This window comes from Papaver somniferum, chromosome 9 (assembly GCF_003573695.1).
Source record: "Papaver somniferum cultivar HN1 chromosome 9, ASM357369v1, whole genome shotgun sequence".
Lineage (NCBI taxonomy): Eukaryota > Viridiplantae > Streptophyta > Magnoliopsida > Ranunculales > Papaveraceae > Papaver > Papaver somniferum.
In genome coordinates, this window is record NC_039366.1 from 45656186 (window position 1) to 45668526 (window position 12341).

At 37.7% G+C, this 12341-nt stretch overlaps 2 protein-coding genes across 2 annotated transcripts; one reads left to right on the forward strand and one right to left on the reverse strand.

Moving 5' to 3' along the window:
* The first annotated feature begins 295 nt into the window (after positions 1-295).
* On the forward strand, positions 296-2718 carry LOC113309533 (growth-regulating factor 3-like). The gene is made up of 4 exons (XM_026557963.1): positions 296-590; positions 686-877; positions 1214-1613; positions 2094-2718. Exons 1-4 carry the CDS (start codon positions 350-352, stop codon positions 2536-2538), a joined length of 1278 nt encoding a protein of 425 aa, XP_026413748.1. The 5' UTR covers positions 296-349; the 3' UTR covers positions 2539-2718.
* Positions 2719-2889: 171 nt separating this feature from the next.
* LOC113309532 (1,4-alpha-glucan-branching enzyme 1, chloroplastic/amyloplastic-like) lies at positions 2890-11060 on the reverse strand. Its single transcript, XM_026557962.1, has 23 exons — positions 10749-11060; positions 9664-9806; positions 9324-9568; positions 9027-9125; positions 8512-8554; positions 8336-8395; positions 7857-7937; positions 7602-7718; positions 7392-7475; positions 7188-7309; positions 6772-6891; positions 6543-6672; positions 6318-6428; positions 5706-5834; positions 5262-5365; positions 4933-5077; positions 4567-4714; positions 4378-4478; positions 4215-4292; positions 3918-4073; positions 3677-3751; positions 3446-3581; positions 2890-3227 (listed from the first exon to the last, which is right to left on the reverse strand). Exons 1-22 carry the CDS (start codon positions 10888-10890, stop codon positions 3495-3497), a joined length of 2520 nt encoding a protein of 839 aa, XP_026413747.1. The 5' UTR covers positions 10891-11060; the 3' UTR covers positions 2890-3227; positions 3446-3494.
* Between the last annotated feature and the right edge of the window lie 1281 nt (positions 11061-12341).

A 12341-nucleotide genomic window follows, 5' to 3' on the forward strand; every position in this document is an offset into this window, starting at 1 on the left:
TATTTTCATTTCTCAACTGTCTTGTCTGACAGTCTTTTCTCAAGTGCCCGAGGCATTTCCACTGGCCAAAAACAAACATATCAGAGCTACATGTCAGACTAGCATTTAAGTGCACTACATCCTCCCTCTCTCTTGCTCTCTGCATAGTCTCCACTGGAGCATCTGAAAAAGTCTCCAACAGTCTAACTCACTTATTATTATTCACCTTTCTCTCAGACACTCCTCAGTCCTCCTCACCCTTGGGTTCTTCTACTTCTATTTAACCAACAAAACACAACCAACTTATTCTCTCTTACTTTCTATTCTTACATTTTATCACACTTCTCTGACTTTCTCTTTTGGTTCTCTTATGGATTACTACCATCTAAGAGATTGGAGAAACCAACAGCATGAGTCAGATCATGCTGCAAAGATACCTAGACTCTTCCTTGACCAGCCACATCAAGAAGCCGCATCTGAATCTTCTTCTGCTCTTCCATTGTTTGTACCTGATCATGAACACCACCACCACCAGCAGCAACTTGGCAATAGGAGTATTATCAGTAATCTGTCAGCATTCCCAGATTCAACAAATCCTTCTAGAGTTTCCAGTAAGCAAATCACATTGCCTAACTAATTCTTGTTGGTTCTTCAGAGTTTCTTCTTTTTGTTGTACTAATGTTTTATTTTGTATATGTTTGTATAGGAATGATAGGTTCATTCAGTCTAGCTCAATGGCAAGAACTTGAACTGCAAGCTTTGATCTTTAAGTATATGCTGGCTGGTGCTACGGTTCCATCTGAACTCCTTCAACCTATTATTAAGAAAAGCCTTTTCAATACTCCTCCTCCTTCTCCATTTTTTCTTCACCAACAATATCAGCATTATCAACCAAATAGTAAGTGAACTTTCTGACTTTTCTTTCTTTCTTTCATGACTCATGATCTAATTTATCTTACAACAATTTTGTGAAATGGGGGTTCTTGATTTTTCTATGTAATATTATCAGTTGATGCATAGGTGTAACCAAAGATCCCTAATAGGAATATAGGATCCAAATTGGATAGCTTTCTTTCCTGTTATGGGGTTTAATTTTTGGATGACAATGTATGGGTTTTACCCAATTCATCATTATTAAAGTTTTCTTAGTTTATTAATTATGTTTCTGTTAACACATTGTGTGTGTGGGGTTTTTTTTCTTTCTTTTTTAACAAAAGTAGTATGTCTTGAACAGTGTTGCAATCGGGCTACTGGGGAAGAACATCAGTGGATCCAGAACCTGGTAGATGCAGAAGAACAGATGGTAAGAAATGGAGGTGCTCAAAAGATGTGGTGTCTGGTCAGAAATACTGCGAAAGACACATGCATCGAGGCCGTAACCGTTCAAGAAAGCCTGTGGAAATCTCAACTAGACCCATCATTACTAACAACCCGTCTTCCAGTGTTACTATTGCTTCCGTTGGCAATAGTAACGGTTTGATTAAATCAACCAACAACACTGTCGCACCTGTTGCAGCATTGCCTTTAACAGCAATGGGTAATACTAATAAAAATAGTGGAAACGCTTTTGTTATCAGTTGTGGTCCTTCTTCAAATTCTTCACCTTCAATGGATCTGCTTCACCTAAACCAAAGGTACAACAAATTCAATGTTTTTCTTAAAAATTCTTAATTTTACAATTTTATTGTTTTTCTATTTCTTCTTAGCATTAAGTTTTGCATGTGGGAATGGTTTTTTTTGTGTTTGGTGGGAAGCAGATTTGAAAATGCTTTTCTGAGGAATAACAATGAGGAACCCAAAGATTCCTCCCCATCTTGGGAAGTCCTTGATTAATGTTTACATCTCATCTTGAGCTTCCTTGATTAATCAAGGCCCAGCACAAGGCCATGTAATAGAAGAGTGGACATGGCCACTTGGAACAGTAGTTTAATATGCGATATAGTACATGAATTGCACATGTAGTAGTTGTTGATTTAGTGGCTAGGACCCAGATTATGACCCTTACAAGCTGCTGATTAGAAATCTGTTGATTTGTCTTCATATTAAACTGGATATGTTTTATTTTCTTTTCATGTTCTGATTATGTACTTGGTCGGTTCCTTCTTCTTGTAAAGATACTGTGAGAGTGAACGGAGGAGCAATGACAGCAGCGTTCTTGGAGATGATGGTAGGACTGATGGACAAGTTCTCCGTCATTTCTTCGATGACTGGCCAAAGAAATCACAACACCAACCCACAAATGGAGTAGGCAACAGTGCCGATGGAAGGACTTCCAGCACCTGCCTCTCTATATCAATTGAAAATGGGGAAGAACACCCTAAACCATCTTCGGATTTCTCACTGAAATTGGCAACAGGAGTTGAAGATGAATCAGGAAAAGGTAATCGTAGAGATGAGCGGTCACAGGTGATGAATTGGGGAGGAATGAGTAATTCCATGGGAGGAGGTCCGCTTGCTGAGGCTCTTCGATTATCCTCGAATTCTTCTTCACCAACCAGTGTCCTTCATCCACCTCCACAAGTATCTGGTTCTGAATCCAGTAGTATTATCACAAAATGAGTTTCTTCCCAGTTTGGTAGGATTTTTTTTATGTTGTTACATTTTCAAACTTCTATTGCTTTCTTCTTGGGTGTTTAGCGTTAGCCTTGGATTTGTGTTCTTAGTTTTGATTCTCTGTAATATTTTGCATCTCAAGATATCGTTGGCCTGCTCATATGATTTACGCCTATTGGAACCAACTTAATGAATTAGAAACCACCACCTGCTACAATTTAGCAGATTTGGAAAATTAAGAAATAGTACTCCTGCTGATATAGGTATATACAACAAGAGGGTTGCAATTTGAAAGCCAACACTTTATGCTTGCTTCAGATGGAAGGGAACATAGATGAATAAAGATACTTTAACATCTTTAAGCATTGCAGCATAACCTGATATTATTGGATTATTATACGAAAAATCCCATGCGGATAAGCACCATGCTATACAGTAAACACCAAACAAATAAGTTGGAGGCGTGACAATCATCCATTACACATAACATAATTTATTTCTCTGGAAATTAGGCAGGAGCCTTTTCACATTACCGTGGGGTAAAAAGCTTCAAATGAAGAAAGTGGGGATCAATTTGCTCATCAGCAGCAGCATGCCGCACGTGTGGCAGCGCTTTCTTTCTTTTTTCTCCATGTCCTCTGCACTTTTTACATCTCTGAGATGGACCAAAACCAGCCAACCATAGCGCAAAATATCTACAATAAATAGCACGTGTTACACAACCAAAATTCAAAGCAGTACTCAAAACATGATAAAGCAAGTTTCTTCTCCCAGAGGAATTACACCCCTAAGATTGCCAGCATGCTTGGATCACACTCAATGTTAGACTATTGGATAATTCATCTAAAGTAGTGTACTCAAACCTAAACCTTAGATATATTTGGTTGGGAAAACGCGAATAAAGGTTTCTTACATATAAGTAGCATTTACTGAGCATCCTCTACAGCATAACTAATCTTGATTCAGTCCTCGATCAGAGCATAGACAACTGCTGTTCTACATGGTGCATATACCAGAAACGAGTTGGGCCTGTTGTCAAACCAACCCTCCTGCAAGCGGAACATAAAGTAGATTTTTAGAATCTACTAGGACGTAACTTCAGAAAAAATTCATATGTAAAACAGCACGTGGAGTAATTTCTTACATTGCTGAAGTACTCCACTTTGTGATCAATTCTATCAAAGCCACCATATTCTTTATCGTCTGAATCTAAAGCCACCTGCGAAAAAGTAGCATAATTCTATTTTGAAGACGAGGGATTGACTAAAACACAAGCACGGAAATGAAGTTGAAGACTTGAAGTAATAAAGGGAGAATGTAAATACGTTGCCTTAAAACATGCTTGAGAATCAGACCAAAAATGAAAAAGGAAAACGAGACCATACCACGTATTTTCCTGGCTTTAAGCAACCTATTCGATAGTCTGAATAGCTATTACTCCAATGAAAGTTGAAAACAAAAACCAGGTTTCCACGCTCAAAGGTTATTACCCTGTCTCCTTCATCTTTCCGTGATATATATTGGTGTTTTGAAGTCATGAACTGCAAGAAAGAGTTCATCAATGTGAAAACGTTTCATAGTTGGATAAAAAAGAATCAATAATATATTTCATTATTTAGATACAGTAAAACATATAAAAATCACAGAAAAATAGATCCTTATTTAGCCAAGGTGAAACATACACTATATGTTTCCTCGAGATGTTGCATTGCCCGATCAAACTCTTGCAGGCCATGATATCTCAGATAATCTACGTCTGCCTATGTACATGCAGCCAACAATTTAAGTCAGATTACAGTTCCAAAGCATGCTATATCTTCAAGATAAAAACTAAGCCTTACTTACTAGGTCAAATCTCCGACGGCACTTGTCAAAACTGTTGTTGTTCCCAGCGAAAACCCTTCCATCGGGTAGATGCTGCTCACCCCTAGGAAAATCTATCCATTCTGAAATTGAAAATAGATAATGAATGTCACTATATAAAGCATCAAGAACAACCAACGCACCAAGAAAATAAATCATCCATCTCCCTACCTGGATGTCCAAATTCATTTCCCATGAAATTCAGATATCCTTCTCCACCTAATCCCATGGTGATTAGCCGGATCATCTTGTGTAATGCGATCCCACGATCCACAACTGGAGTGGCAGGTCTATCTAAAGCCATGAAGTCATACATATCCTGAAAAGAGTTAAGTAAGGAGCTATTAGCTAAGGGCATCAACAGTAAAATAAAATGAATAAAGATAAAATAGTGCATAAATTACGCACGGGAGAAGGTGTATGCACACATACATGTATATGAAACATTGTTTTTCATATTTCACAGACATACACGATTTCTGTTAAAGCTAAGTGACAGGCTTATATGATTTTACTAGCTTAATAATCTATAACTACCTTGTCCATTAACCAGAATGCAATAGTTTTGTCACCGACGAGAGCTTGGTCATGACTTTCAGCATAGCAAACACATTTCTCTGACCATCTTCTATTCGTAAGTGTGTAAATAATATCACCCATTTGCCAATCCTCGTCTCTTTTCCTGTAACAAGTTGTAAACCATGCAGAGTAAATATGTGTGCCATATCACCGAGGAAAAAAGAGTCTCCACCTTAGAGATGACATCTACAACACAACTGTGTAATGATTGGTTATGATGATGTAACCCTAGAAGCGTATAAAAAATTAGGAAGGTGTAAGCCCAGAGCTTTCAGCAGGGTACTTACTGAAGAATTTCAATCCATTTATCAGCAACAGCCATATGCAGTCGATAATCAAACCCTACACCGCCATCTTTAACAGGTATACAAAAAGTTGGCATTCCACTCACCTAAAACCAAAGAATGTTGAACAAGATCATGAACATGGACAAGAAACATATATTTCAAGATGTAAACCCTCCTATTCAGCTTTTCCCGCATCATGGACGAGCTTTTGTCCTTCATAACTGTGCAAAATATAGCGTCTTCCAAGAGGCACTTTGTTCGGAGGACAAATCACTGTAACACTCCATTAGGGACAACTCACTGAACTGATGACCTTAACGAAAAAGTACCAAGATCTCTAAGTTTTACAGACTAAGCGAGCTCCTAGGCGGGATTTCTAAGACAAACACGTTAAGACTTGAAAAATGTTCTTATGTTTAGGTTGCATGTAAGAATGTCACTTACATCTTCTCCAACGGTGATAGCCTCAGGAAAAAGCCCATGAACTAGATCATTTACCAGCATCAAATAAACCACAGCATCCACGTCAGTTGCTAACCCGAAATACTCATTATAGTTTCCAGTGAATCCCACCTGAAAGCAAACGCATTGTGCTAATGCATAAATAAGATAGACAAGCATTACCACATTCAGATAAATAAACAAGAAAGTAACATTTGCAAGTTGCCAAAGGTAGTTTAACACTAGTAATGTTATTGTTTGACCTCCGAGTTTGGGAAATGGTTAGGAGATACAGTTATGATGACACCCCAAACAACATGTGAGATTTTATATAGTGCTGGTCCTGCTGCCAGTTAATTAAGCACAACACCCACTGGCGAACAATAGAAAACTTCAGTTGTTTAAGCATGTACTTTCTCTTCTTTTAATTCATTAACGATTGCTGTCTTCATTGATCAGGAAAGCAACCTACCAAATCAGCTACACTTACTAAAATTTCCCCAGTTTTCCTGGATAGGTGCCCTGCTATGGCTTGTCACATGCCCCTCAACAATTAATCCACAGCTTGTTGAAGTATAGCAGCAGATAGAAATTATACAACAAAAAAATATTTACCTGCAACCCATGGTGAGTGTACATCATCGAAGTCACCCCATCAAATCTGAACCCATCAAACTTGTACTCATCCAACCACCATCTTGCATTAGAAAGGAGATATCTCAGTACCTAAAGAAAGAACACAGGAGGAAGATCATTACATTGAAACACAAACATAAACTGATATAAATAAATATCTTTTGTCAAAGTACGACAATTTAAATTTTCAAATGAATGACGTACTTCCCAACTTCCATAATTGAAAAGGCGAGAATCCCACATCCAATGATAACCTCGTGATCCAGAGTGGAAATAGTGACTGTCAGTCCCATCAAACATGTTCAGTCCATCCAGTACGTTGTTTGATGCATGGCTGGCAACAATACAAACATCCCAATCAAAATCTATAAGCACGGTTCATATTGGCGGAGATAAAATCGAATTAAAAGAAGGAAAAAAATCTAAAAATCACCTGTGCACAATATCCATGAGGACAACCAGACCTAGCTCATGAGCTTTGTCTACCAAAGACTTGAGATCATCCGGAGTTCCACAACGACTGCTAGGTGCAAAAAAGTTGGTGACGTGGTATCTACAGCACATTGAAAAATATTCGATAATCAACAACCATACTGCAGATTACAAACTAAGAAAACAACGGAATTTACACACCCACATTAAAGTATCACTTAATACCAGTAAGGAATAGTACCAGCTACCAACACGGCAGCAAATAGCATAGGAGATGTAACACAAAAGCATTTACATATTAAACAAAATGAATTTTAAAGCATGGAGAAAAACTAAGGAGACATACACTTAGATAAAACAAATAATTTGCTCAGTTGATACTCAAAAATTAATCCTTATGTCTTGATGAAAGAATACCCGAAACTAGCATAGTATGAATGCTCCTGTATGGCCATAAGTTGAACAGCATTGTATCCAAGCTTTTTGATGCGAGGAAGAACCTCATCTCTAAAGTTCGCATAAGAATTTATCCTTGGTTCCTGTATTTCCAAGATAACACTATTAGGAGACATCAGTGCTATAAACAAGTCAGCACATATGAAAAATGAAATGGATGCTCACCGTACTACTCATTCCAACATGTGCCTCATAAATTCTAAGTGATTCCGGTTTTTTAGGCTTAGGGTGTTGAAACACATATTTTTCCTGTAAAGAGAAAAGTATAAAGTGGACCAGATTAGGTGACAAGGAGTGAAACCAGCAGCTGCAGCTTATATATATCTCCAGTTGCAGAAAACTAGTAACTCTAATTCCTAAGAGCTTCTAACTTACCTCTTCAGGAGGATCGTAGTGTATGCCATTGTATGGAATTTCACCTGGAGCTTGTACGGAGAACTTTATCCAAGCAGGAATTGAATCCTTAATGCCTGATGGGGTGTCCATGCGGATCTATATTTTGAGTATTAAAATTCAGCTTTGTTGATATACCGTAAAACTAAACATGATGTTATGCGGTCAATTGGAGATAAGAATGTTTTCATTGATTACACAAGCCATTTTTCCACAATTACAACTAGGAGTTCTTACCTTCACTCGGGATCCATGAGGAATTGGGGCTGATCCGTCTGCATTGTTTGGCAAAAATAGCTCCCAAACACCAAATTCATTCTGCACATCAATGACCGTGTAAGACAACAAGGAATTAGAGAAGGAAATCTTTATAACTGACCAAGCTCGGATGCTCCATAGTTTCTATGGGACGTAGGCCTCCCAAAAGGTAACCGAGGCGTGCAAAGGTTTCCCCGGGCCGGACGGAGATTGGCCCTCGAGTACAAAGGCAAAGAAAGTGTAATCTCAAGTACGACTCTAAGTTTAGGACAATGTTCAGAAGAATAAGCTTTGCATGAACAGCATGAGCCTCAAAGTTTGATGGGAGAAAGAAGAATTAATGCTTTCTTCCATAACATTCACAAAATTAGGGTGCGAAAGATATCTCAACACCCAACCCACATAATGCTATTTTCTAAAGCTATGAAGTAACCAAATAAATAAGCATATATTAATACCTGGGCCATAACGTCCGCGTTCGGATTCCAATTATTAAAATCTCCTATGAGTGCAGCTGACTGAAAAAACAGAAGAACATCCTCATTCCAACAATCAATAGCAAGATTACAGAGCATAAAGCATAGTACTAGTGATCCTTTTATACTGCATCTATTCAGAAATACATTTAACAAACCTTGGCTCCGGGTGCCCACTCCCTATAAGTTATACCTTCGGCACTGAAATTAGAAACATCAGATTCTCAATTTCATAACCAGTTCAAATCATATTTAAGTTTGGATTAAGAACTAACTAATAATTATACCTTAGAAGCAAAATATTACTTGCTCACTAAAAGGAACATAGTGAACAAAATGAATACAGCCACATTAGGTGTTGCATGCTTGCCCAAAGGCAAAAGACTTGAATCAGCTTGTGACAAAAGTTTATTATATTAACCAGTGTCCACTCGGAGTATCGGATACAGTTCCTTTACAGGCGAGATAGAATGAATAGCAGGGATACCTAACCTGACCTTAGTCTATAAGAGTAAAAAAGTGAAGCGACAGAGTGAATAGCAGGGATACATAACCTGACCTTGGTCTATTAGAGTAAAAATGTGAAGTATGTTACCTAGAAGGATAATCGTGGAGTAATAAGTGGCATACACAGTGATACAAGCTGAACTGACAAACAGAGAATCAGTTTTACCTGCGGTTGAATCCGAGCTTTTCATAGCCACGCGAAAATGCATCCAAACCACCTTCATACTTATCTATCATCTCTCGCATTTTTTTGTATTGGGAATAGCTGTAGTTAAGCAAGAGTAGTTAATTAGCTAAAGATCTTATCCTACCAAAACTTTGGAACAAAATTTGAAAGATAATGTTTCTCATTGAATATCAACCCTATATCATTTCCATTGCTGCCACTGAAACTCCTATAAGATCATGTTTTCACAAGAAGAGAGAGTTGAAAGAAGTAAAATTAAATAACAGAGTGTCTCACCGATAATCAAGATGTTCTCGATGCGTTTTCAAAAATGGATCTATGTCGTATATCTTTTGCCCAGTTCCAGGCGGAGGAATGAATCCTACTACATTTAATGTGTTACTTTCTGCAGTATACAAGGAAACAGAAGCTTCCGCACTTTCAACCGCACCATTCCTTACAAGTTGGGACGAAACTAAATCATCTTCATTCAAAGAATCCTCACCATCCTCCATGGATAGACCAGCTACTTCTTGTAATATCTAAACAAAGATACACGGAAAAATGATGAAAACATTAAAATTAGGGAAGGCACATTGCTATGGAAAGTTTTAAAGATGATGCTTCAGAAACAAACCTGGGATTCTTCTAATAAAGCTTCAGAAGTTTCAACTGAATCTCTGGAGGACGAGGAATCATCGGTCTTCCCACCAGGAACAAGGACTTTCTCAGAGGAGGTGACAGCTATAGACGAAGATTCTGAATCAAAAGGAGACTTTCCTGCAAAGTATTATCAAGTAAGTTTTACAAGGAAGTCCGAGACTTAAACTACAATGTTCCAATAAGACAACCAAAAAAGAGGCTTTCCAAGAGAATAAAGCTATTTTGTACAAAATCAAATCGCAAAATAAACATCTGAATGCCAGTATGGTTGATTCTGAGCCTAATTAACTCAGCAATCAGTATTACAAAATCTAAAAAAAATAAATGGAAGTACGACTTCAAACAATACCACATTTGCCTCCCAAACACTACAAAAATCTAAACTCACCAGCTCGCACAAAGACCACATTCTATCACCTGATTAATCAAAAATTGTTTGTGCGTGCAGAAATTACTTTTTCCTTTTATTCGTAACGTACTCTAAATTAGATTTCCATAAGCACACAAAAAAGATGTTTGGAGCCCATATAATAGCTTCCTACTCCCTAAAAATAGAAATTGATTGACCTCCAGAAAACAAGTTGCAGACTAGTGAGTCGTTCCTCCAATAAAATGCAATTCCCACCAAATTATCCAACCGATTTCAGGATTCCATTCACAATTTTCTAACCCGCCAATGGTTATAGAATTGTTTAACAGGATGATAAAACAATCAAAAGTGCTACCATATAAAGAAATGTAAAGGTTTCTTTCACAAAATCTCAACTATTTGCGGCTGTTCAATACTGATTCACATTTCATACATCACTAAAGCATCTGCAACTTAAGTCATAATCAATTAAAAAAAAGAATCTAAAAGTAGAATCTATCAGAAATCTAAAAGTAGGATCTATCGATAAAAAAGAGAAAGATCTCCTAAAAGTGGAAATAATCAAATGAAACATAATATTTTATGAATAACCAAAACTAAAATAAAAAACCCAGTTACAGAATCACACAGTGTGTCGAATATGATTATAAGCTTCAAAATTGAAACAAAAAACAGAGAAGAGAACATACTAGTGGGAATTGAGTCATTTTTTAATATAAGAGATAGATTAGAACTCCGACGATCCCCACCATGAAAACTTGATCGACTAGTAGAAGTATTAGGAATTTGAATTACATTAGGAAGACGAATACAAGAAAGAGCGTAAGACATTTTTCTAGGGTTGCCAGAGTGAACCAGAAGAGTGAAAGAAAGAGAGATCTAGGAGAGGAGAGAAGATAGTTTTCTTAGTTCTAGTAAATGCCAAGGGATCCGTGAGGATCCAACCGTGAAAACAGTGTTGGGTGGACTGGAGACACGGAAGTAGAACTAACTACTCTGCTAATACTGCGATAGAGAGTCTTACGTGTGGAGTGATTCTGAGTTGCATGAATTTTGGAGATAGGGAAGTGGGCCCGCTTTGGAAAAGGAATGTGTTTGTCTCGATTATTTTGATGCGGCATCTTTATCAAATCTCTGAGGCCATTTACGAAGTGTAGGAATGGGTCCCCTATTTAGTGTACGGTCTCGATGATAATGGGCGGATAAAGACTCGCTGAGAAAAGCTGATGTGGAAGGCGGAAAAAAGTCATTTCTATTTTGTTGTTGGTTGCCTCCCAAAACAAGTTTGGGTGCTCGGCATTGGGTAACTTTTAAAAACCCCACAGATCTCTACGTGAGGGTACGACGAAAGGTCCATGCCTTTCCCAAGATTTTGTTTTTTAAAGTACCCACTACTCACCTTGTTCTGGGTTTCCTCACCTTTCCTTGTGAAAAAAGAAGAAGGCTTGGGGCTAGAGCTGGCAAACAAGTCAAAACCCGCGGGTTAACCCGTGCCCGGCCCGTGGAAACCCGAACCCGGCTCGGCTTGTTTCAAAACAAGCCGGGTTCGGGTTGGAGAAATGTCGACTTGTGAGTAAACGGGTTAACCCGTCCCGTCTCGTGAACCCGCGGGTACAACCCGTAAACCCGTGAAGACTATTCTCTTTCTCTATCTCCAATTCTCCGTGCACTATCTCATATCTCTGTCAAAGTTTAGTAAAACCATTCTTCAACTCCATTAATCTCTACTATCAAAACTATGATACACCATGAGTATGCACCCCAGAGACATCATTTAAAAGCCATAAAAATTGAATCAAGTTAAATGAAAATCATTTTCTTAATCAATTTCTACAACCCAGAAAATCAATCAATTTGTTGTTGGTCCAATTCCATATTTTATCAGAAAATCTCGATCGAACTCGATCGGAGCTAACAAAATCGATATCTTATTGAATATTTTTACTGATAACAATCAAATACATCCGTGAACAATTCCGATTCTCCAAAAAAGAATTCATTGAAATTGAAAAGAATAAATAGTCTAATTTCCACATTTTTTTTTATAAATCCATCACAGAACTAAATTAAGAAACAACAAGGAATTAATTTTATATCAACTTACTGATTTTGTAGCATGAGCAGACTCCTCCAATTTACAGTAAGAAGTAATCACCCTCCTAAAACATCAATTTCATCTTTAAATCCTTCCCTGAGCTTTTACATGAATTCCTAATTCTCAATTTCATCACAGAAACCCTAACTTCTACATACCTTCCACGAATCTGAAAATCAACTATCAA

Bases quoted from the DNA above. Each gene is read 5' to 3' on its own strand.
- LOC113309533 (XM_026557963.1), top strand. From the start codon at position 350: ATGGATTACTACCATCTAAGAGATTGGAGAAACCAACAGCATGAGTCA. The intron at 591-685 runs GTAAGCAAATCA...ATGTTTGTATAG, and splicing joins AAATCCTTCTAGAGTTTCCA to GAATGATAGGTTCATTCAGT. The intron at 1,614-2,093 runs GTACAACAAATT...CTTCTTGTAAAG, and splicing joins CTGCTTCACCTAAACCAAAG to ATACTGTGAGAGTGAACGGA.
- LOC113309532 (XM_026557962.1), bottom strand. From the start codon at position 10,890: ATGTCTTACGCTCTTTCTTGTATTCGTCTTCCTAATGTAATTCAAATT. The intron at 9,807-10,748 runs GTATGTTCTCTT...AATACTTTGCAG, and splicing joins AAATGACTCAATTCCCACTA to GAAAGTCTCCTTTTGATTCA. The intron at 6,429-6,542 runs GTACGTCATTCA...TTCTTTCTTTAG, and splicing joins TCAATTATGGAAGTTGGGAA to GTACTGAGATATCTCCTTTC.